Source organism: Salvelinus fontinalis, chromosome 26 (assembly GCF_029448725.1).
Source record: "Salvelinus fontinalis isolate EN_2023a chromosome 26, ASM2944872v1, whole genome shotgun sequence".
NCBI classification, from domain to species: Eukaryota; Metazoa; Chordata; class Actinopteri; order Salmoniformes; family Salmonidae; genus Salvelinus; species Salvelinus fontinalis.
Window position 1 is genome coordinate 6410005 of NC_074690.1, and position 21690 is coordinate 6431694.

Consider the following 21690-nt stretch of genomic DNA (forward strand, 5'->3'; position numbering starts at 1 on the left):
TGGCTCTGGATCAGAGAGTCTGCTAAATGACTCACTACTATAGTGGCTCTGGATCAGAGTCTGCTAAATGACTCACTACTGTAGTAACTCTGGATCAGAGTCTGCTAAATGACTCCCTACTGTAGTGGCTCTGGATCAGAGAGTCTGCTAAATGACTCACTACTGTAGTGTCTCTGGATAAGAGAGTCTGCTAAATGACTCACTACTGTAGTGGCTCTGGATCAGAGAGTCTGCTAAATGACTCACTACTGTAGTGGCTCTGGATCAGAGAGTCTGCTAAATGACTCCCTACTGTAGTGGCTCTGGATCAGAGAGTCTGCTAAATGACTCACTACTGTAGTGGCTCTGGATCAGAGTCTGCTAAATGACTCACTACTGTAGTGGCTCTGGATCAGAGAGTCTGCTAAATGACTCACTACTATAGTGGCTCTGGATCAGAGAGTCTGCTAAATGACTCACTACTGTAGTGGCTCTGGATCAGAGTCTGTTAAATGACTCACTACTGTAGTGGCTCTGGATCAGAGAGTCTGTTAAATGACTCACTACTGTAGTGGCTGGATCAGTCTGTTAAATGACTCACTACTGTAGTGGCTCTGGATCAGTCTGCTAAATGACTCACTACTGTAGTGGCTCTGGATCAGAGAGTCTGCTAAATGACTCACTACTGTAGTGGCTGGATCAGTCTGTTAAATGACTCACTACTGTAGTGGCTCTGGATCAGTCTGCTAAATGACTCACTACTGTAGTGGCTCTGGATAAGAGAGTCTGCTAAATGACTCACTACTGTAGTGGCTCTGGATCAGAGAGTCTGCTAAATGACTCACTACTGTAGTGGCTCTGGATCAGAGAGTCTGCTAAATGACTCCCTACTGTAGTGACTCTGGATCAGAGAGTCTGCTAAATGACTCACTACTGTAGTGGCTCTGGATCAGAGAGTCTGCTAAATGACTCCCTACTGTAGTGGCTCTGGATCAGAGAGTCTGCTAAATGACTCCCTACTGTAGTGGCTCTGGATCAGAGAGTCTGCTAAATGACTCACTACTGCAGTGGCTCTGGATCAGAGTCTGCTAAATGACTCACTACTGTAGTGACTCTGGATCAGAGAGTCTGCTAAATGACTCCCTACTGTAGTGTCTCTGGATAAGAGAGTCTGCTAAATGAAAAACGTAGAAGTAAATCAGCAAGACAACATAGTAACAGAGACTCAGACGTTCCTCTCTCGACTGCTTTTTATTGTGGTGGATGTTTGACGAGGCAGCGTCCAGCTCGGCATAAACTACAGTCAGGTCCTCCAGTAACCCTTTACTGGTCCTTCAGCTCCTTCAGTCTCCTGATGGCCGACTTCACTGTGACGGCAGACGTCGTGCTGGAACACAGGAACAATGGTTTAGTACAGAGGGGAACAATTTACACCGAACTTAAAATATAAAAAACGCAACATGTAAAGTGTTGGTCCCCATGTTATGAGCAAAACATCAATCCTGACATTAACTAAACACACAAAAAGCTTTACATTTTGTTCACAAATTTGTTTACATCCCTGTTAGGGAGCATGTGTCCTTTGCCAAGATAATTCATCCAACTGTCAGATGAGGCATATCAAGAAGCTGATTAAACAGCATGATCATTACACAGGTGCACCTTGTGCTGGGGACATTAAAAAGGCAACTAAAATGAGCAGTTTTGTCACACGACACAATGCCACAGATGTCAAGTTGAGGGAGTCTGCAATCGCCACGCTTACTGCAGGAATGTCCACAAGAGATGTTGCCAGAGAATTTAATGTTAATTTCTCTACCATAAGCCTCCAACATTAGAGAATTTGGCAGCTTGCCTAACCTCCACATCTGGCTTCTTCACCTGCGGGATTGTCTGGGGGGGGGGGCGGCTGAGCAGTGTGTGTGATATAGCCCAACATTCTGATTGGCTCCCCAGTGGCAGGGCCTATGCCAGCCAAGGCACACCCATGGCTGTACCCCTGCCCAGTCATGTGAAATCCATAGACTAAGGCTTTATGAATGTATTTCAATTGACTAATTTCCTTACATACTGTGACTCTGTAAAATAAGTAGAAATTGTTGCGTTTGTTATAGTATAGACCTTTTAATGGTTTTTTGAGGAGTGGAAGTGAACCCTGGAACTCCGAAGAACTTCCTGTGCATTAGTAAACAGCTAGCTAACTTAAGTTTAGTTGTTCTCTCAAGGTCAAAATTAGCATTTCTGACCATAATATTCACAGGTGGGATGGTCCTTATGTCTGGGTACGAATAAAACATTTTTTTTAAATTAAAGTGAATAGATTCTCCAAAGCAGCATCGCAGCCGGGCGCATTTCCTGCATGGATAGCAACGGAAGTAACGATCGGAGCAGGTGGCGGCACCGGGATGTGTAGCACACGGGTATGTGGTTAGTATGTTTATATGTAGGTAGCTTCATATAAATAGGATTGACAGCAATCCAGCCCCCCCCCCCACGAGTCGAAGCCGGGGGGGGGGTTCTACTAAGCTATATGGAATTGTTTAAGGTCATTTAGCTATTTTATTCTGAATTTTCAGACCCCAGATTTGAACCCGATCTAACATCTCTGGAGAGACCCGAATATAGCTGTGCAGCGACACTTCCAACCCGACAGAGGTTGAGAGGATCTGCAGAGAAGAAATGGGAGAAACTCCACAAATACAGGTGTGCCAAGCTTGTAGGGTCATAACGTAACAAAATGTGCGGGGAGGGAAAAATCAAGGGGTCAATGTAGTTTTTAAAGATCTGTTTGTCAATGACAGCAGAATAGGCTGTAATGTGTTGTATTAAAATCAAGTTATACTAACGTCAAAGTGTAGTAGAATTACATTTAGTGTGTTTAGGCCACATTTCTCCCCCATGCAAAGAAATGGGACACAGCCTTCTCTAAAAGCTCTTATCCATTTAAGTTAATTTTATTAGCCTAAATCATGACTCACAAATTCTCACGCATAGAACAAGCCAGTCGACTTGGGTGAATAGATAAACTGTACTACTATGGGGTTGCCTGGTTTCCTCATAGTTTTGGGGGCGTAGTGGATTTCACCATTGTGCAGCGCCACAGCTAAAATGACTGCAGCGGAAACACTGCTAGAACTCAACACGTCTTTCCGAGGACAAATCACCGAACTGATATGACTGACAGATGGCAGAGTCCTTCCTACAAAACGGTGAAGGAACAAAATATGTGCTTCTAAACTATTTCAACAGGGCCCACATGACTCCATCTTCTCCCAACAGTCATGTCCCAGTGGTATAGTCACACGGAACAAAATACAGACCATTTCAAAGACTTTACTGAGGCAGTTCATGTAAGGAAATAAGTCGATTGAAAAAATAATAATAATAATTTAGGTCCTAATCTATGGATTTCACATGACTGGGAATTTAGATATGAATCTGTTGGTCACAGAAACCTTTAAAAAAAGGTAGGGTTGTGGATCAGAAAACCAGTCAGTATCTGGTGTGACCACCATTTGCCTCACGCAGCGCGACATCTCCTTCACATTGAGTTGATCAGGCTGCTGATCGGGGCCTGTGGAATGTTGTTCCACTCTTCTTCAATGTCTGTGTGAAGTAGCTGGATATTGGCGGGAACTGGAACACGCTGTCGTTCACGTCGATCCAGAGCATCCCAAACATGCTTAACACGTGACATTTCTGGTTCTGGTAAGTATGCGGATCGTGGAAGAACTGGGACATTTTCAGCTTCCAGGGGTTGTGTACAGATCTTTGTGACATGAGGCCGTGCATTATCATGCTGAAACATGAGGTGATGGCGGAGGATGAATGGCACGACAATGGGCCTCAGGATCTCATCACAGTATCTCTGGGCATTCAAATTGCCATAGATAAAATGCTATTGTGTTGTTTGTGGGTAGTTTACGCCTGCCCCAATACCATAACCACACGGGTCACTCTGTTCACAACATTGACGTCAACAAACCGCTCATCCACACGCCGCCGTACACGCCGTCTGCCCGGTACAGTTGAAACCGAGATTCATCCACGAGAGCACACTTCTTCGGCGTGCCCGTCAGGTGGATGGATTATCTTGGCAAAGGACAAATGCTCCCTAACAGGGACGTAAACAAACATGTGCACTACATATGAGAGTAATAAGCTTTTTGTGCGGCTGATTCTTCTCTGACCTTCTGTAGGAGCGAGAGACATGTGAAAACAGCATTAGACCAACGATGGACTATTGAGGGTGCAGGCTTTAGTTCCAGTCCTGCTGGAACATTGTTTCCAGATCGGCAAAGAAAGCCACCAGTCTTTCTGTTCTGGCACCTCAATGGTGTTATCAGCCTCCTCCTGAAGCTAGTACAGCAGAGTTCCTGCCCATCTTCCAAAAGCACACAAAACCCTACCTCTACAAACAGCATTGTAGAACCCCCCCCCCAGAAAGCCTCTTGTGAACTAACACCTGCAGAACCTGACTGTTCCCTCTTACTATGACTGACATGGATCTCACCTAGCCATCGGAAGATGAACAGGAAGTTGCTCTGGATAAAAGAGCATCTGCTAAATGACTAAAACGTAAACGTTACCCGCTAGTTCTAGTCTGGAGGGCTAGAGGATAGACAGCAAACAGATCTGAGAGGGAGAATCGACCAGGAACACCCACAGTCCGGACCCTCTCGTCCACACAGCGCTACTTACTTGTACGTCCAGGCACCTCCTGCGACAGTCTTCATACAGGACCCACAGTGCCAGATACCAACAGCCCTCCTCTTCATCTTGGTCTGAAGATTAAAAACAATTAGGTCCCGTTATTAACCGTTCTGTCCCGTTATTAACACACCAGGAACAGTTTTGCAGGACTGTACCTTGCCACAGAAGGAGCAGGTGTACTGGCTGTATAGAGGTGTGGACTGTACCTTGCCACAGAAGGAGCAGGTGTACTGGCTGTATAGAGGTGTGGACTGTACCTTGCCACAGAAGGAGCAGGTATACTGGCTGTATGTGTTAGAGGTGTGGACTGTACCTTGCCACAGAAGGAGCAGGTGTACTGGCTGTATGTGTTAGAGGTGTGGACTGTACCTTGCCACAGAAGGAGCAGGTGTACTGGCTGTATGTGTTAGAGGTGTGGACTGTACCTTGCCACAGAAGGAGCAGGTGTACTGGCTGTATAGAGGTGTGGACTGTACCTTGCCACAGAAGGAGCAGGTATACTGGCTGTATAGAGGTGTGGACTGTACCTTGCCACAGAAGGAGCAGGTGTATTGGCTGTATGTGTTAGAGGTGTGGACCGTACCTTGCCACAGAAGGAGCAGGTGTATTGGCTGTATAGAGGTGTGGACTGTACCTTGCCACAGAAGGAGCAGGTGTACTGGCTGTATGTGTTAGAGGTGTGGACTGTACCTTGCCACAGAAGGAGCAGGTGTACTGGCTGTATAGAGGTGTGGACTGTACCTTGCCACAGAAGGAGCAGGTATACTGGCTGTATAGAGGTGTGGACTGTACCTTGCCACAGAAGGAGCAGGTGTATTGGCTGTATGTGTTAGAGGTGTGGACCGTACCTTGCCACAGAAGGAGCAGGTGTATTGGCTGTATAGAGGTGTGGACCGTACCTTGCCACAGAAGGAGCAGGTGTACTGGCTGTATAGAGGTGTGGACTGTACCTTGCCACAGAAGGAGCAGGTGTACTGGCTGTATGTGTTAGAGGTGTGGACTGTACCTTGCCACAGAAGGAGCAGGTATACTGGCTGTATAGAGGTGTGGACTGTACCTTGCCACAGAAGGAGCAGGTGTATTGGCTGTATGTGTTAGAGGTGTGGACCGTACCTTGCCACAGAAGGAGCAGGTGTACTGGCTGTATGTGTTAGAGGTGTGGACTGTACCTTGCCACAGAAGGAGCAGGTGTACTGGCTGTATGTGTTAGAGGTGTGGACTGTACCTTGCCACAGAAGGAGCAGGTGTACTGGCTGTATAGAGGTGTGGACTGTACCTTGCCACAGAAGGAGCAGGTGTACTGGCTGTATAGAGGTGTGGACTGTACCTTGCCACAGAAGGAGCAGGTGTACTGGCTGTATAGAGGTGTGGACCGTACCTTGCCACAGAAGGAGCAGGTGTACTGGCTGTATGTGTTAGAGGTGTGGACCGTACCTTGCCACAGAAGGAGCAGGTGTACTGGCTGTATGTGTTAGAGGTGTGGACCGTACCTTGCCACAGAAGGAGCAGGTGTACTGGCTGTATAGAGGTGTGGACTGTACCTTGCCACAGAAGGAGCAGGTGTACTGGCTGTATAGAGGTGTGGACTGTACCTTGCCACAGAAGGAGCAGGTGTACTGGCTGTATAGAGGTGTGGACTGTACCTTGCCACAGAAGGAGCAGGTATCCTGGCTGTATGTGTTAGAGGTGTGGACTGTACCTTGCCACAGAAGGAGCAGGTGTACTGGCTGTATAGAGGTGTGGACTGTACCTTGCCACAGAAGGAGCAGGTGTACTGGCTGTATAGAGGTGTGGACTGTACCTTGCCACAGAAGGAGCAGGTGTACTGGCTGTATGTGTTAGAGGTGTGGACTGTACCTTGCCACAGAAGGAGCAGGTATACTGGCTGTATAGAGGTGTGGACTGTACCTTGCCACAGAAGGAGCAGGTGTATTGGCTGTATGTGTTAGAGGTGTGGACCGTACCTTGCCACAGAAGGAGCAGGTGTACTGGCTGTATGTGTTAGAGGTGTGGACTGTACCTTGCCACAGAAGGAGCAGGTGTACTGGCTGTATGTGTTAGAGGTGTGGACTGTACCTTGCCACAGAAGGAGCAGGTGTACTGGCTGTATAGAGGTGTGGACTGTACCTTGCCACAGAAGGAGCAGGTGTACTGGCTGTATGTGTTAGAGGTGTGGACTGTACCTTGCCACAGAAGGAGCAGGTATACTTGGCGTGCTGGCTGATCTCAATCTTCTTCACCATCTTCCTGAGCGACGCGCCGTAACGCGTGCCGTATTTACCCACAATCCCCACCTTCTTGGTGCGCTTGGCCTGAGGAAGAACATCATTAAATACAATTATTTCATACAGAACTCTCAAAGTTTAGCAAATCCCACCTTACTGTGATCGGAAATAGCTCTCCCAAACACAGACGCATATCTAAACAGAGGCCATGCCAAAACATTCAACCAACTTGACTAGCCACGGCAACGACAGTCTCTTCCTAAGCAACATTACAGAACCGTAAAGTTAACGATTAGCCAAGTTGTAGACAAAAAGCCCATGCACTCAACTAACGCTCCCGTTGACTTCTCGGCATAGAGAAAGCAAAAGACGGTACAGCAAAACGTCTGACAACCACACTCTGGAATAACGTTACCGGCATTTCTCCGAATATTAGTTAGCTAGCATTAGCCACGCCGCCGCCTCTAGTGAAAGCAGCGAGGACGGACTGGGAGTGTAGGCAAGCAACTAGCCTTCGCAGATTAGCATGCTAGAAAAGGCTAGCTGCTTGCTTATAACGAGTTATTGACACGGACCATGCTTTGGGTCTGGTGACTGTTGTAATATTACAAAAAACACACAACACTCCGCTGTAGCTTGCTAGCAGTACAGTTTCAGCCAGCCAGAAAACTGACGCCAAGCCGAAAGCCATGCACGTAATGGGCGGCCATTGCTACGACTATCAGGTATGCGAACACACAAAAAATGATATATTTTGCATTTTGTTCACAATAATATCTGTAATAACTTGTGGATCTAATGGCGAATTATATATAGAGGCCTTCAGATCATTTATTCTACAATTATTCGCTTTGGATTAGATAGATTGGTGTGGATTAGGACGAGAACATTTTGGGCTCACCATTGTAGCTGAAGAGACGTAGGTCCAAAGAGGAAGAGCTGAGGTCGCAGGCGCAATTTACCCCTGTGGAACGTGTTGCATTGTGGGATGTCGGCGCTGTTCTGGGCCTTCTGAGCCCAGTTGAGAGGGAAAAGTAGTTACAAAAATACTTACAAATATTTTAAAATTTAGTTTTGGGTCTACAAGTGATAAATCACTAGAGGAATATAGATCTAGTAAATGTTTGTTTTCCTATAATTAGATAAAAACAGCCAGATAGTTTTTATTGAACCAAATGAAAATAAATGAATAAAATAATCAAACTGTCCATGTACATTATAGCCATAATACACACAGAATTCTAATGTTAATAATGTCATAAAAGCTGTAGCTATGTATGTATATATAGTTGAAGTCAGAAGTTTACATACACCTTAGCCAAATACATTTAAACTCAGTTTCATAATTCCTGACTTTTAATCCTAGTAAAAATTCCCTGTTTTAGGTCAGTTAGGTTCACCACTTTATTTTAAGAATGTGAAATGTCAGAATAATAGTAGAGAGAATGATTTATTTCAGCTTTCATTTCTTTCATCACATTCCCAGTGGGTCAGAAGATTACATGCACTCAATTAGTATTTGGTAACATTGCCTTTAAATTGATTAACTTGGGTCAAACGTTTCAGGTAGCCTTCCACAAGCTTCCCACAATAAGTTGGTTGAATTCTGGCCCATTCCTCCTGACAGAGCTGGTGTAACTGAGTCAGGTTTGTAGGCCTCCTTGCTCGCACACGCTTTTTCAGTTCTGCCCACAAATGTTCTATAGGATTGAGGTCAGGGCTTTGTGATGGCCACTCCAATACCTTGACTTTGTTGTCCTTAAGCCATTTTGCCACAACTTTGGAAGTATGCTTGGGGTCATTGTCCATTTGGAAGACCCATTTGCGACCAAGCTTCAACTTCCTGATTGAGGTCTTGATGTTCCTTCAATATATCCACATAATATTCCATCCTCATGAAGGCATCGATTTTGTGAAGTGAACCAGTCCCTCCTGCAGCAAAGCACCCCCACAACATGATGCTGCCACCCCCGTGCTTCACGGTTGGGATGGTGTTCTTCAGCTTGCAAGCATCCCCTTTTTCCTCCAAACATAACAATGGTCATTATGGCTAAACATTTCTATTTTTGTTTCATCAGACCAGAGGACATTTCTCCAAAAAGTACGATGATTGTCCCCATGTGCAGTTGCAAACCGTAGTCTGGCTTTTTTATGGCAGTTTTGGAGCAGTGGCTTCTTCCTTGCTGAGCGGCCTTTCATGTTATGTCGATATAGGACTCGTTTTACTTTGGATATAGATACTTTTGTACCCGTTTCCTCCAGCATCTTCACAAGGTCCTTTGATGTTGTTCTGGGATTGATTTGCACTTTTCGTACCAAAGTATGTTCATCTCTAGGAGACAGAACGCGTCTCCTTCCTGAGCGGTATGACGGCTGCGTGGACCCATGGTGTTTATACTTGCGTACTATTGTTTGTACAGATGAACGTGGTACCTTCAGCCGTTTGTAAATTGCTCCCAAGGATGAAGCAGACTTGTGGAGGTCTACAATTATTTTTCTGAGGTCTTTCTGGCTGATTTCTTTTGATTTTCCCATGATGTCAAGCAAAGAGGCATTGAGTTTGAAGGTAGGCCTTGAAATACATCCACAGGTACACCTCCAATTGACTCAAATTATGTCAATTAGCCTATCAGAAGCCTCTAAAGCCATGACATCATTTTCTGGAATTTTCCAAGCTGTTTAAAGGCACAGTCAACTTAATGTATGTAAACTTCTGACCCGCTGGAAGTGTGATACAGTGAATTATAAGTGAAATAATCTGTCTGTCAACAATTGTTGGAAAAATTACTTGTGTCATGCACAAAGTAGATGTCCTAACCGACTTGCCAAAACTATAGTTTGTTAACAAGAAATTTGTGGAGTGGTTGAAAAACGAGTTTTAATGACTCCAACCTAAGTGTATGTAAACGTCCGACTTCAACTGTATATATATTTAAGCAGTAAGGCCTGAGGGGGTGTGATATATGGCCAATATACCATGGCTAAGGGCTAGTCTTTAGTCATGGTATATTGGCGATATACCACAAACCCCCTAGCTGTCTTAATGCTATTGTATACTGGTTACCAACGTAATTAGAGCAGTAAAAAATAAATGTTTTGTCATACCCATTGTATACGGTCTGATATACCACAGCTGTCAGCCAATCAGCATTCAGGGCTCGAACCACCCAGTTTATGTATATATATACACTACCGCTCTCAGTGCTGTGGTTGGACAGGACAATGATAGAGGTTAGAGGTTAAACTGCAGGCTCAGCGCTGTGGTTGGACAGGACAATGATAGAGGTTAGAGGTTAAACTGCAGGCTCAGTGCTGTGGTTGGACAGGACAATGATAGAGGTTAGAGGTTAAACTGTAGGCTCAGCGCTGTGGTTGGACAGGACAATGATAGAGGTTAGAGGTTAAACTGTAGGCTCAGCGCTGTGGTTGGACAGGACAATGATAGAGGTTAGAGGTTAAACTGTAGGCTCAGTGCTGTGGTTGGACAGGACAATGATAGAGGTTAGAGGTTAAACTGTAGGCTCAGCGCTGTGGTTGGACAGGACAATGATAGAGGTTAGAGGTTAAACTGCAGGCTCAGCGCTGTGGTTGGACAGGACAATGATAGAGGTTAGAGGTTAAACTGTAGGCTCAGCGCTGTGGTTGGACAGGACAATGATAGAGGTTAGAGGTTAAACTGTAGGCTCAGCGCTGTGGTTGGACAGGACAATGATAGAGGTTAGAGGTTAAACTGTAGGCTCAGCGCTGTGGTTGGACAGGACAATGATAGAGGTTAGAGGTTAAACTGTAGGCTCAGTGCTGTGGTTGGACAGGACAATGATAGAGGTTAGAGGTTAAACTGTAGGCTCAGCGCTGTGGTTGGACAGGACAATGATAGAGGTTAGAGGTTAAACTGCAGGCTCAGCGCTGTGGTTGGACAGGACAATGATAGAGGTTAGAGGTTAAACTGTAGGCTCAGCGCTGTGGTTGGACAGGACAATGATAGAGGTTAGAGGTTAAACTGTAGGCTCAGCGCTGTGGTTGGACAGGACAATGATAGAGGTTAGAGGTTAAACTCGTGATGTTAAACTGCATGCTACTATTTTCGAACGATTTGGAGCACAGTTGAAAAGTTAACTCGCTGACTGGACTAATTAAAATGATAAAAGACGTACTTTTCAATGCGTGAGATGTAAGAGTTGTCATACTGGAGAAATATGAAATAGAATGGAGAGTGTGTGTCTATAGGAGAGATCACCATTATGTCACAAAAGCAAACAATCCGGGCGGAGAAAGTTGCGTTCTCTGCGTGGTTCTCTGAGTGGTTCTCTGCATGGTTCTATGCGTGGTTCTCTGAGTGGTTCTCTGCATGGTTCTATGCGTGGTTCTCTGCATGGTTCTATGCGTGGTTCTCTGCATGGTTCTCTAAATGGTTCTATGTGTGGTTCTCTAAATGGTTCTCTAAATGGTTCTCTGCATGGTTCTCTGCATGGTTCTCTACATGGTTCTCTGCATGGTTCTCTACATGGTTCTCTGCATGGTTCTCTCCATGGTTCTCTGCATGGTTCTCTACATGGTTCTCTGCATGGTTCTCTACATGGTTCTCTGCATGGTTCTCTGCATGGTTCTCTACATGGTTCTCTACATGGTTCTCTGCATGGTTCTCTAGATGGTTCTCTGCATGGTTCTCTGCATGGTTCTCTACATGGTTCTCTACATGGTTCTCTACATGGTTCTCTGCATGGTTCTCTCCATGGTTCTCTGCATGGTTCTCTACATGGTTCTCTGCATGGTTCTCTCCATGGTTCTCTGCATGGTTCTCTCCATGGTTCTCTGCATGGTTCTCTCCATGGTTCTCTGCATGGTTCTCTGCATGGTTCTCTACATGGTTCTCTCCATGGTTCTCTGCATGGTTCTCTACATGGTTCTCTGTGTGGTTCTATGAATGGTTCTCTGCGTGGTTCTATGCATGTTCTCTCCATGGTTCTATGAATGGTTCTCTGCGTGGTTCTCTCCATGGTTCTATGTGTGGTTCTCTGCATGTTTGTGCCAGAGTTTCTAAACCTGTCTTTGGCTGTGCTCTGTATTTACAAATCAGTAATCTTACTGTAGTTGACAGTACAGTAAGGAGCCGGCAAAATAGACTCACCAACAACATGAACAACTGTAAATGTCAGTGCTATTTCATGGTGTAATCTCAGAATGATCCAGCAGAGGGCGGTAATGAACCACTACATCCATTATCTGGCTTTTATAGTTTATCTTTACTCAACTAGGCAAGTCAGTTAAGAACAAATTCTTATTTACAATGACAGCCTAGGAACAGTGGGTTAACTGCCTTGTTCAGGGGCAGAACGACACATTTTTACCTTGTCAGCTCAAGGATTCAATCTCACAACCTTTCAGTTACAGGCCCAACGCTCTAATCACTAGGCTACCTGCCACCCCTCCACTCTAACCACTAGGCTACCTGCCGCCCCTACACTCTAACCACTAGGCTACCTGCCGCCCCTACACTCTAACCACTAGGCTACCTACCGCCCCTACACTCTAACCACTAGGCTACCTGCAGCCCCTCCACTCTAACCACTAGACTACCTGCCGTCCCTACACTCTAACCACTAGGCTACCTGCCGTCCCTACACTCTAACCACTAGGCTACCCTGCCACCCCTCCACTCTAACCACTAGGCTACCTGCCGCCCCTCCACTCTAACCACTAGGCTACCTGCCGCCCCTACACTCTAACCACTAGGCTACCTGCCGCCCCTACACTCTAACCACTAGGCTACCTGCAGCCCCTACACTCTAACCACTAGGCTACCTGCACCCCCTACCCTCTAACCACTAGGCTACCTGCCGCCTCTACACTCTAACCACTAGGCCACCTGCCGCCCCTACACTCTAACCACTAGACTACCTGCCACCTCTACACTCTAACCACTAGGCTACCTGCCGCCCCTACACTCTAACCACTAGGCTACCTGCCGCCCCTACACTCTAACCACTAGACTACCTGCCACCTCTACACTCTAACCACTAGGCTACCTGCCGCCCCTACACTCTAACCACTAGGCTACCTGCCGCCCCTACACTCTAACCACTAGGCTACCTACCCCCCCTACACTCTAACCACTAGGCTACCTACCCCCCCTACACTCTAACCACTAGGCTACCTGCCGCCCCTACACTCTAACCACTACGCTACCTGCCGCCCCTACACTCTAACCACTACGCTACCTGCCGCCTCTACACTCTAACCACTAGGCCACCTGCCGCCCCTACACTCTAACCACTAGACTACCTGCCACCTCTACACTCTAACCACTAGGCTACCTGCCGCCCCTACACTCTAACCACTAGGCTACCTGCCGCCCCTACACTCTAACCACTAGGCTACCTACCCCCCCTACACTCTAACCACTAGGCTACCTACCCCCCCTACACTCTAACCACTAGGCTACCTGCCGCCCCTACACTCTAACCACTACGCTACCTGCCGCCCCTACACTCTAACCACTACGCTACCTGCCGCCCCTACACTCTAACCACTAGGCTACCTGCCGCCCCTACACTCTAACCACTAGGCTACCTGCCGCCTCTACACTCTAACCACTAGGCTACCTGCCGCCCCTACACTCTAACCACTAGGCTACCTGCCGTCCCTACACTCTAACCACTAGGCTACCTGCCGCCCCTACACTCTAACCACTAGGCTACCTGCCGCCCCTACACTCTAACCACTAGGCTACCTGCCGCCCCTACGCTCTAACCACTAGGCTACCTGCCGTCCCTACGCTCTAACCACTAGGCTACCTGCCGCCCCTACACTCTAACCACTAGGCTACCTGCCGCCCCTACACTCTAACCACTAGGCTACCTGCCGCCCCTACGCTCTAACCACTAGGCTACTTGCCGTCCCTACACTCTAACCACTAGGGTACCTGCCGCCCCTACCCTCTAACCACTAGGCTACCTGCCGCCCCTACACTCTAACCACTAGGCTACCTGCCGCCCCTCCACTCTAACCACTAGGCTACCTGCCCCCCCTACCATCTAACCACTAGGCTACCTGCCTCCCCTCCACTCTAACCACTAGGCTACCTGCCACCCCTACACTCTAAACACTAGGCTACCCGCCCCCCCTACCCTCTAACCACTAGGCTACCTGCCGCCCCTACACTCTAACCACTAGGCTACCTGCCGCCCCTACACTCTAACCACTAGGCTACCTGCCGCCCCTACACTCTAACCACTAGGCTACCTGCCGTCCCTACACTCTAACCACTAGGCTACCTGCCGCCCCTACACTCTAACCACTAGGCTACCTGCCGCCCCTACACTCTAACCACTAGGCTACCTGCCGCCCCCTACTCTAACCACTAGGCTACCTGCCTTCCCTACACTCTAACCACTAGGATACCTGCCGCCCCTACACTCTAACCACTAGGCTACCTGCCACCTCTACACTCTAACCACTAGGCTACCTGCCGCCCCTACACTCTAACCACTAGGCTACCTGCCGCCCCCTACTCTAACCACTAGGCTACCTGCCTTCCCTACACTCTAACCACTAGGATACCTGCCGCCCCTACACTCTAACCACTAGGATACCTGCCGCCCCTACACTCTAACCACTAGGCTACCTGCCGCCCCTACACTCTAACCACTAGGCTACCTGCCGCCCCCTACTCTAACCACTAGGCTACCTGCCTCCCCTCCACTCTAACCACTAGGCTACCTGCCACCTCTACACTCTAACCACTAGGCTACCTGCCGCCCCTACACTCTAACCACTAGGATACCTGCCGCCCCTACACTCTAACCTATAGGCTACCTGCCGCCCCTACACTAGGCTACCTGCCGCCCCTACACTCTAACCACTAGGCTACCTGCCGCCCCTACACTAGGCTACCTGCCGCCCCTACACTAGGCTACCTGCCGCCCCTACACTCTAACCACTAGGCTACCTGCCGCCCCTACACTAGGCTACCTGCCGCCCCTACACTCTAACCACTAGGATACCTGCCGCCCCTACACTCTAACCACTAGGATACCTGCCGCCCCTACACTCTAACCACTAGGCTACCTGCCACCTCTACACTCTAACCACTAGGCTACCTGCCGCCCCTACACTCTAACCACTAGGCTACCTGCCACCTCTACACTCTAACCACTAGGCTACCTGCCGCCCCTACACTCTAACCACTAGGCTACCTGCCGCCCCCTACTCTAACCACTAGGCTACCTGCCGCCCCTACACTCTAACCACTAGGATACCTGCCGCCCCTACACTCTAACCACTAGGATACCTGCCGCCCCTACACTCTAACCACTAGGCTACCTGCCGCCCCTACACTCTAACCACTAGGATACCTGCCGCCCCTACACTCTAACCACTAGGGTACCTGCCGCCCCTACACTCTAACCACTAGGTTACCTGCCGCCCCTACACTCTAACCACTAGGCTACCTGCCGCCCCTACACTCTAACCACTAGGCTACCTGCCGCCCCTACACTCTAACCACTAGGCTACCTGCCGCCCCTACACTCTAACCACTAGGATACCTGCCGCCCCTACACTCTAACCACTAGGCTACCTGCCACCTCTACACTCTAACCACTAGGCTACCTGCCGCCCCTACACTCTAACCACTAGGCTACCTGCCACCTCTACACTCTAACCACTAGGCTACCTGCCGCCCCTACACTCTAACCACTAGGCTACCTGCCGCCCCCTACTCTAACCACTAGGCTACCTGCCGCCCCTACACTCTAACCACTAGGATACCTGCCGCCCCTACACTCTAACCACTAGGATACCTGCCGCCCCTACACTCTAACCACTAGGCTACCTGCCGCCCCTACACTCTAACCACTAGGATACCTGCCGCCCCTACACTCTAACCACTAGGGTACCTGCCGCCCCTACACTCTAACCACTAGACTACCTGCCACCCCTACACTCTAACCACTAGACTACCTGCCACCTCTACACTCTAACCACTAGGCTACCTGCCGCCCCTACACTCTAACCACTAGGCTACCTGCCGCCCCTACACTCTAACCACTAGGCTACCTGCCTCCCCTCCACTCTAACCACTAGGCTACCTGCCGCCCCTACACTCTAACCACTAGGCTACCTTCCTCTAACCACTAGGCTACCTGCCTCCCCTCCACTCTAACCACTAGGCTACCTGCCGCCCCTACACTCTAACCACTAGGCTACCTGCCTCCCCTCCACTCTAACCACTAGGCTACCTGCCACCTCTACACTCTAACCACTAGGCTACCTGCCTCTAACCACTAGGCTACCTGCCTCCCCTCCACTCTAACCACTAGGCTACCTGCCACCTCTACACTCTAACCACTAGGCTACCTGCCCCCCCTACACTCTAACCACTAGGCTACCTACCGCCCCTACACTCTAACCACTAGGCTACCTGCCCCCACTACACTCTAACCACTAGGCTACCTGCCACCCCTACACTCTAACCACTAGGCTACCTACCGCCCCTACACTCTAACCACTAGGCTACTTGCCGCCCCTCCACTCTAACCACTAGGCTACCTGCCGCCCCTACACTCTAACCACTAGGCTACCTGCCCCCACTACACTCTAACCACTAGGCTACCTGCCACCCCTACACTCTAACCACTAGGCTACCTACCGCCCCTCCACTCTAACCACTAGGCTACCTGCCTCCCCTCCACTCTAACCACTAGGCTACTTGCAGCCCCTCCACTCTAACCACTAGGCTACTTGCAGCCCCTACACTCTAACCACTAGGCTACCTGCACCCCCTACCCTCTAACCACTAGGCTACTTGCAGCCCCTCCACTCTAACCACTAGGCTACCTGCCGCCCCTACACTCTAACCACTAGGCTACCTGCCACCCCTACACTCTAACCACTAGGCTACCTGCCGCCTCTACACTCTAACCACTAGGCTACCTGCCGCCCCTACACTCTAACCACTAGGCTACTTGCAGCCCCTCCACTCTAACCACTAGGCTACCTGCCGCCCCTCCACTCTAACAGAACAAGCGAATTAAATAATTTATCCATACGGGGTAAATGGCCAAAACCATTCTCATCTGCACCATGAACTGTAGTTAAGCGAATGCATATGTTTGGCATGGCAGGGGTTCTATAATTTGGCGTGCTCCAACGTCTTTTGAAATGTGGTTACTTTTCTCTATTATTTAGCCTGACAGGGTGGAAATGAGTGGTAAATATAGACTAACAACATGGAACACGGACACATAGATACATCTAAGTGTTTATATTTATGTACCTTTGTTTTCCCACCAAAGAAATTATGACACTTCCTGAATGTGGTGTCATTGTAGGAAAGGGTTGTTTTCTTAAAGGAGAATTACAACACTTCCTGAATGTGGTGTCATTGTAGGAAGGGCTTGTTTTCTTAAAGGAGAATTACAACACTTCCTGAATGCGGTCTCATTGTAGGAAGGGGTTGTTTTCTTAAAGGAGAATTACAACACTTCCTGAATGTGGTGTCATTGTAGGAAGGGCTTGTTTTCTTAAAGGAGAATTACAACACTTCCTGAATGTGGTGTCATTGTAGGAAGGGCTTGTTTTCTTAAAGGAGAATTACAACACTTCCTGAATGTGGTGTCATTGTAGGAAGTGGTTGTTTTCTTAAAGGAGAATTACAACACTTCCTGAATGTGGTGTCATTGTAGGAAGGGCTTGTTTTCTTAAAGGAGAATTACAACACTTCCTGAATGTGGTGTCATTGTAGGAAGGGCTTGTTTTCTTAAAGGAGAATTACAACAAACAGGGTGGAAAGTGAAAGAAACAAAATCTTAAATAAAACAATAAATACAATCATCATGAAAGAAATGTAGTTGATGAGAGAGAATTTAACTAGGACTATAAAATAATGAGGAATTAAAAAAAATATATATATATTTTATGGCTTGTATTTCTCGTGGAAGGTGATGAATAAAATGCCTACATCCACTGGTAAAAAAAAGAGTCTAAATATCAAGATCCATATTTGAGTGTTTTTAAGGTGAAGGACACCTGGCCTTTTGGAATACACATTTTACACTAAATAACAAGTGATTTTCCTGGGGACAGAAAAGGCATCACTCAGATAACCCCTACATGTTGCACAGCCGGAGGGTGAATATCGGATAAGTAAAAAATACTGTGAGATAATTGTCGCTCTTTTCATAAATGGAACAGATTAACCATCTATCCAACACCTATGGCTGGCTGGCTAGCTGGCTGGCTGGCTAGCTGGCTGGCTGGCTGGCTGGCTGGCTGGCTAGCTGGCTGGCTGGCTAGCTACGTGGAAGGTCGCCAGCTTGTAGTCAGTCCTATAAAACCCAGAACCTAGTTCGTTCTGGTTCGGTCAGCCATCCCAATTGGAAAAATTCATTGCAAAATAAAATGGTTTTGGAATAAACGCAGGTTGAGATAATATCAGTCAGTTAGCATGACCTTTATTTATTATCAAGCCTTTATGTGGTTTATGTTTTTCATTATTACATCAAATTCTTCAAAATTCACAAAACGTGACTTTAGCTAATGAAGATTATCTCCTAGAACAAAAGGTATCCGATCTCCTGTTTACCACAGACACCTATAGGTTAGTGGTCTGTATCTCCTGTTTACCACAGACACCTATAGGTTAGTGTCTGTATCAGATCTCCTGTTTACCACAGACACCTATAGGTTAGTGGTCTGTATCTCCTGTTTACCACAGACACCTATAGGTTAGTGTCTGTATCAGATCTCCTGTTTACCACAGACACCTATAGGTTAGTGTCTGTATCTCCTGTTTACCACAGACACCTATAGGTTAGTGGTCTGTATCAGATCTCCTGTTTACCACAGACACCTATAGGTTAGTGGTCTGTATCTCCTGTTTACCACAGACACCTATAGGTTAGTGGTCTGTATCTCCTGTTTACCACAGACACCTATAGGTTAGTGTCTGTATCTCCTGTTTACCACAGACACCTATAGGTTAGTGGTCTGTATCTCCTGTTTACTACAGACACCTATAGGTTAGTGGTCTGTATCTCCTGTTTACCACAGACACCTATAGGTTAGTGTCTGTATCTCCTGTTTACCACAGACACCTATAGGTTAGTGGTCTGTATCTCCTGTTTACCACAGACACCTATAGGTTAGTGGTCTGTATCTCCTGTTTACCACAGACACCTATAGGTTAGTGGTCTGTATCAGATCTCCTGTTTACCACAGACACCTATAGGTTAGTGTCTGTATCATATCTCCTGTTTACCACAGACACCTATAGGTTAGTGGTCTGTATCTCCTGTTTACCACAGACACCTATAGGTTAGTGTCTGTATCAGATCTCCTGTTTACTACAGACACCTATAGGTTAGTGTCTGTATCTCCTGTTTACCACAGACACCTATAGGTTAGTGTCTGTATCTCCTGTTTACCACAGACACCTATAGGTTAGTGTCTGTATCTCCTGTTTACCACAGACACCTATAGGTTAGTGGTCTGTATCAGATCTCCTGTTTACCACAGACACCTATAGGTTAGTGTCTGTATCTCCTGTTTACCAAAGACACCTATAGGTTAGTGTCTGTATCAGATCTCCTGTTTACCACAGACACCTATAGGTTAGTGTCTGTATCTCCTGTTTACCACAGACACCTATAGGTTAGTGGTCTGTATCTCCTGTTTACCACAGACACCTATAGGTTAGTGTCTGTATCTCCTGTTTACCACAGACACCTATAGGTTAGTGTCTGTATCAGATCTCCTGTTTACCACAGACACCTATAGGTTAGTGGTCTGTATCTCCTGTTTACCACAGACACCTATAGGTTAGTGTCTGTATCAGATCTCCTGTTTACCACAGACACCTATAGGTTAGTGGTCTGTATCTCCTGTTTACCACAGACACCTATAGGTTAGTGGTCTGTATCAGATCTCCTGTTTACCACAGACACCTATAGGTTAGTGTCTGTATCAGATCTCCTGTTTACCACAGACACCTATAGGTTAGTGGTCTGTATCTCCTGTTTACCACAGACACCTATAGGTTAGTGTCTGTATCAGATCTCCTGTTTACCACAGACACCTATAGGTTAGTGGTCTGTATCTCCTGTTTACCACAGACACCTATAGGTTAGTGGTCTGTATCATATCTCCTGTTTACCACAGACACCTATAGGTTAGTGGTCTGTATCTCCTGTTTACCACAGACACCTATAGGTTAGTGTCTGTATCATATCTCCTGTTTACCACAGACACCTATAGGTTAGTGGTCTGTATCAGATCTCCTGTTTACCACAGACACCTATAGGTTAGTGGTCTGTATCTCCTGTTTACCACAGACACCTATAGGTTAGTGTCTGTATCTCCTGTTTACCACAGACACCTATAGGTTAGTGGTCTGTATCTCCTGTTTACCACAGACACCTATAGGTTAGTGGTCTGTATCTCCTGTTTACCACAGACACCTATAGGTTAGTGTCTGTATCTCCTGTTTACCACAGACACCTATAGGTTAGTGTCTGTATCATATCTCCTGTTTACCACAGACACCTATAGGTTAGTGGTCTGTATCAGATCTCCTGTTTACCACAGACACCTATAGGTTAGTGGTCTGTATCTCCTGTTTACCACAGACACCTATAGGTTAGTGGTCTGTATCTCCTGTTTACCACAGACACCTATAGGTTAGTGTCTGTATCTCCTGTTTACCACAGACACCTATAGGTTAGTGGTCTGTATCTCCTGTTTACCACAGACACCTATAGGTTAGTGGTCTGTATCTCCTGTTTACCACAGACACCTATAGGTTAGTGGTCTGTATCAGATCTCCTGTTTACCACAGACACCTATAGGTTAGTGGTCTGTATCATATCTCCTGTTTACCACAGACACCTATAGGTTAGTGTCTGTATCATATCTCCTGTTTACCAGACACCTATAGGTTAGTGGTCTGTATCTCCTGTTTACCACAGACACCTATAGGTTAGTGTCTGTATCATATCTCCTGTTTACCACAGACACCTATAGGTTAGTGTCTGTATCATATCTCCTGTTTACCACAGACACCTATAGGTTAGTGGTCTGTATCAGATCTCCTGTTTACCACAGACACCTATAGGTTAGTGGTCTGTATCTCCTGTTTACCACAGACACCTATAGGTTAGTGTCTGTATCAGATCTCCTGTTTACCAGACACCTATAGGTTAGTGTCTGTATCAGATCTCCTGTTTACCACAGACACCTATAGGTTAGTGGTCTGTATCTCCTGTTTACCACAGACACCTATAGGTTAGTGTCTGTATCAGATCTCCTGTTTACCAGACACCTATAGGTTAGTGTCTGTATCAGATCTCCTGTTTACCAGACACCTATAGGTTAGTGTCTGTATCTCCTGTTTACCACAGACACCTATAGGTTAGTGTCTGTATCAGATCTCCTGTTTACCAGACACCTATAGGTTAGTGGTCTGTATCTCCTGTTTACCACAGACACCTATAGGTTAGTGTCTGTATCAGATCTCCTGTTTACCACAGACACCTATAGGTTAGTGTCTGTATCAGATCTCCTGTTTACCACAGACACCTATAGGTTAGTGTTCTGTATCAGATCTCCTGTTTACCACAGACACCTATAGGTTAGTGGTCTGTATCTCCTGTTTACCACAGACACCTATAGGTTAGTGTCTGTATCAGATCTCCTGTTTACCACAGACACCTATAGGTTAGTGGTCTGTATCTCCTGTTTACCACAGACACCTATAGGTTAGTGTCTGTATCAGATC

At 47.1% G+C, this 21690-nt stretch overlaps 1 protein-coding gene across 1 annotated transcript; it reads right to left on the reverse strand.

Moving 5' to 3' along the window:
- Positions 1-1211: 1211 nt before the first annotated feature.
- LOC129823584 (60S ribosomal protein L37a) lies at positions 1212-7926 on the reverse strand. The gene is made up of 4 exons (XM_055882427.1): positions 7819-7926; positions 6876-7004; positions 4681-4763; positions 1212-1366 (listed from the first exon to the last, which is right to left on the reverse strand). Exons 1-4 carry the CDS (start codon positions 7819-7821, stop codon positions 1303-1305), a joined length of 279 nt encoding a protein of 92 aa, XP_055738402.1. The 5' UTR covers positions 7822-7926; the 3' UTR covers positions 1212-1302.
- Between the last annotated feature and the right edge of the window lie 13764 nt (positions 7927-21690).

What these genes read in the sequence shown, in the direction of transcription:
- LOC129823584 (XM_055882427.1), bottom strand. An exon ending in CCTGCTCCTTCTGTGGCAAG is followed by an intron (nt 4,764 to 6,875) that starts GTACAGTCCACA and finishes TTTAATCTTCAG; the next exon opens with ACCAAGATGAAGAGGAGGGC. An exon ending in GGAGGTGCCTGGACGTACAA is followed by an intron (nt 1,367 to 4,680) that starts GTAAGTAGCGCT and finishes CCTGTGTTCCAG; the next exon opens with CACGACGTCTGCCGTCACAG.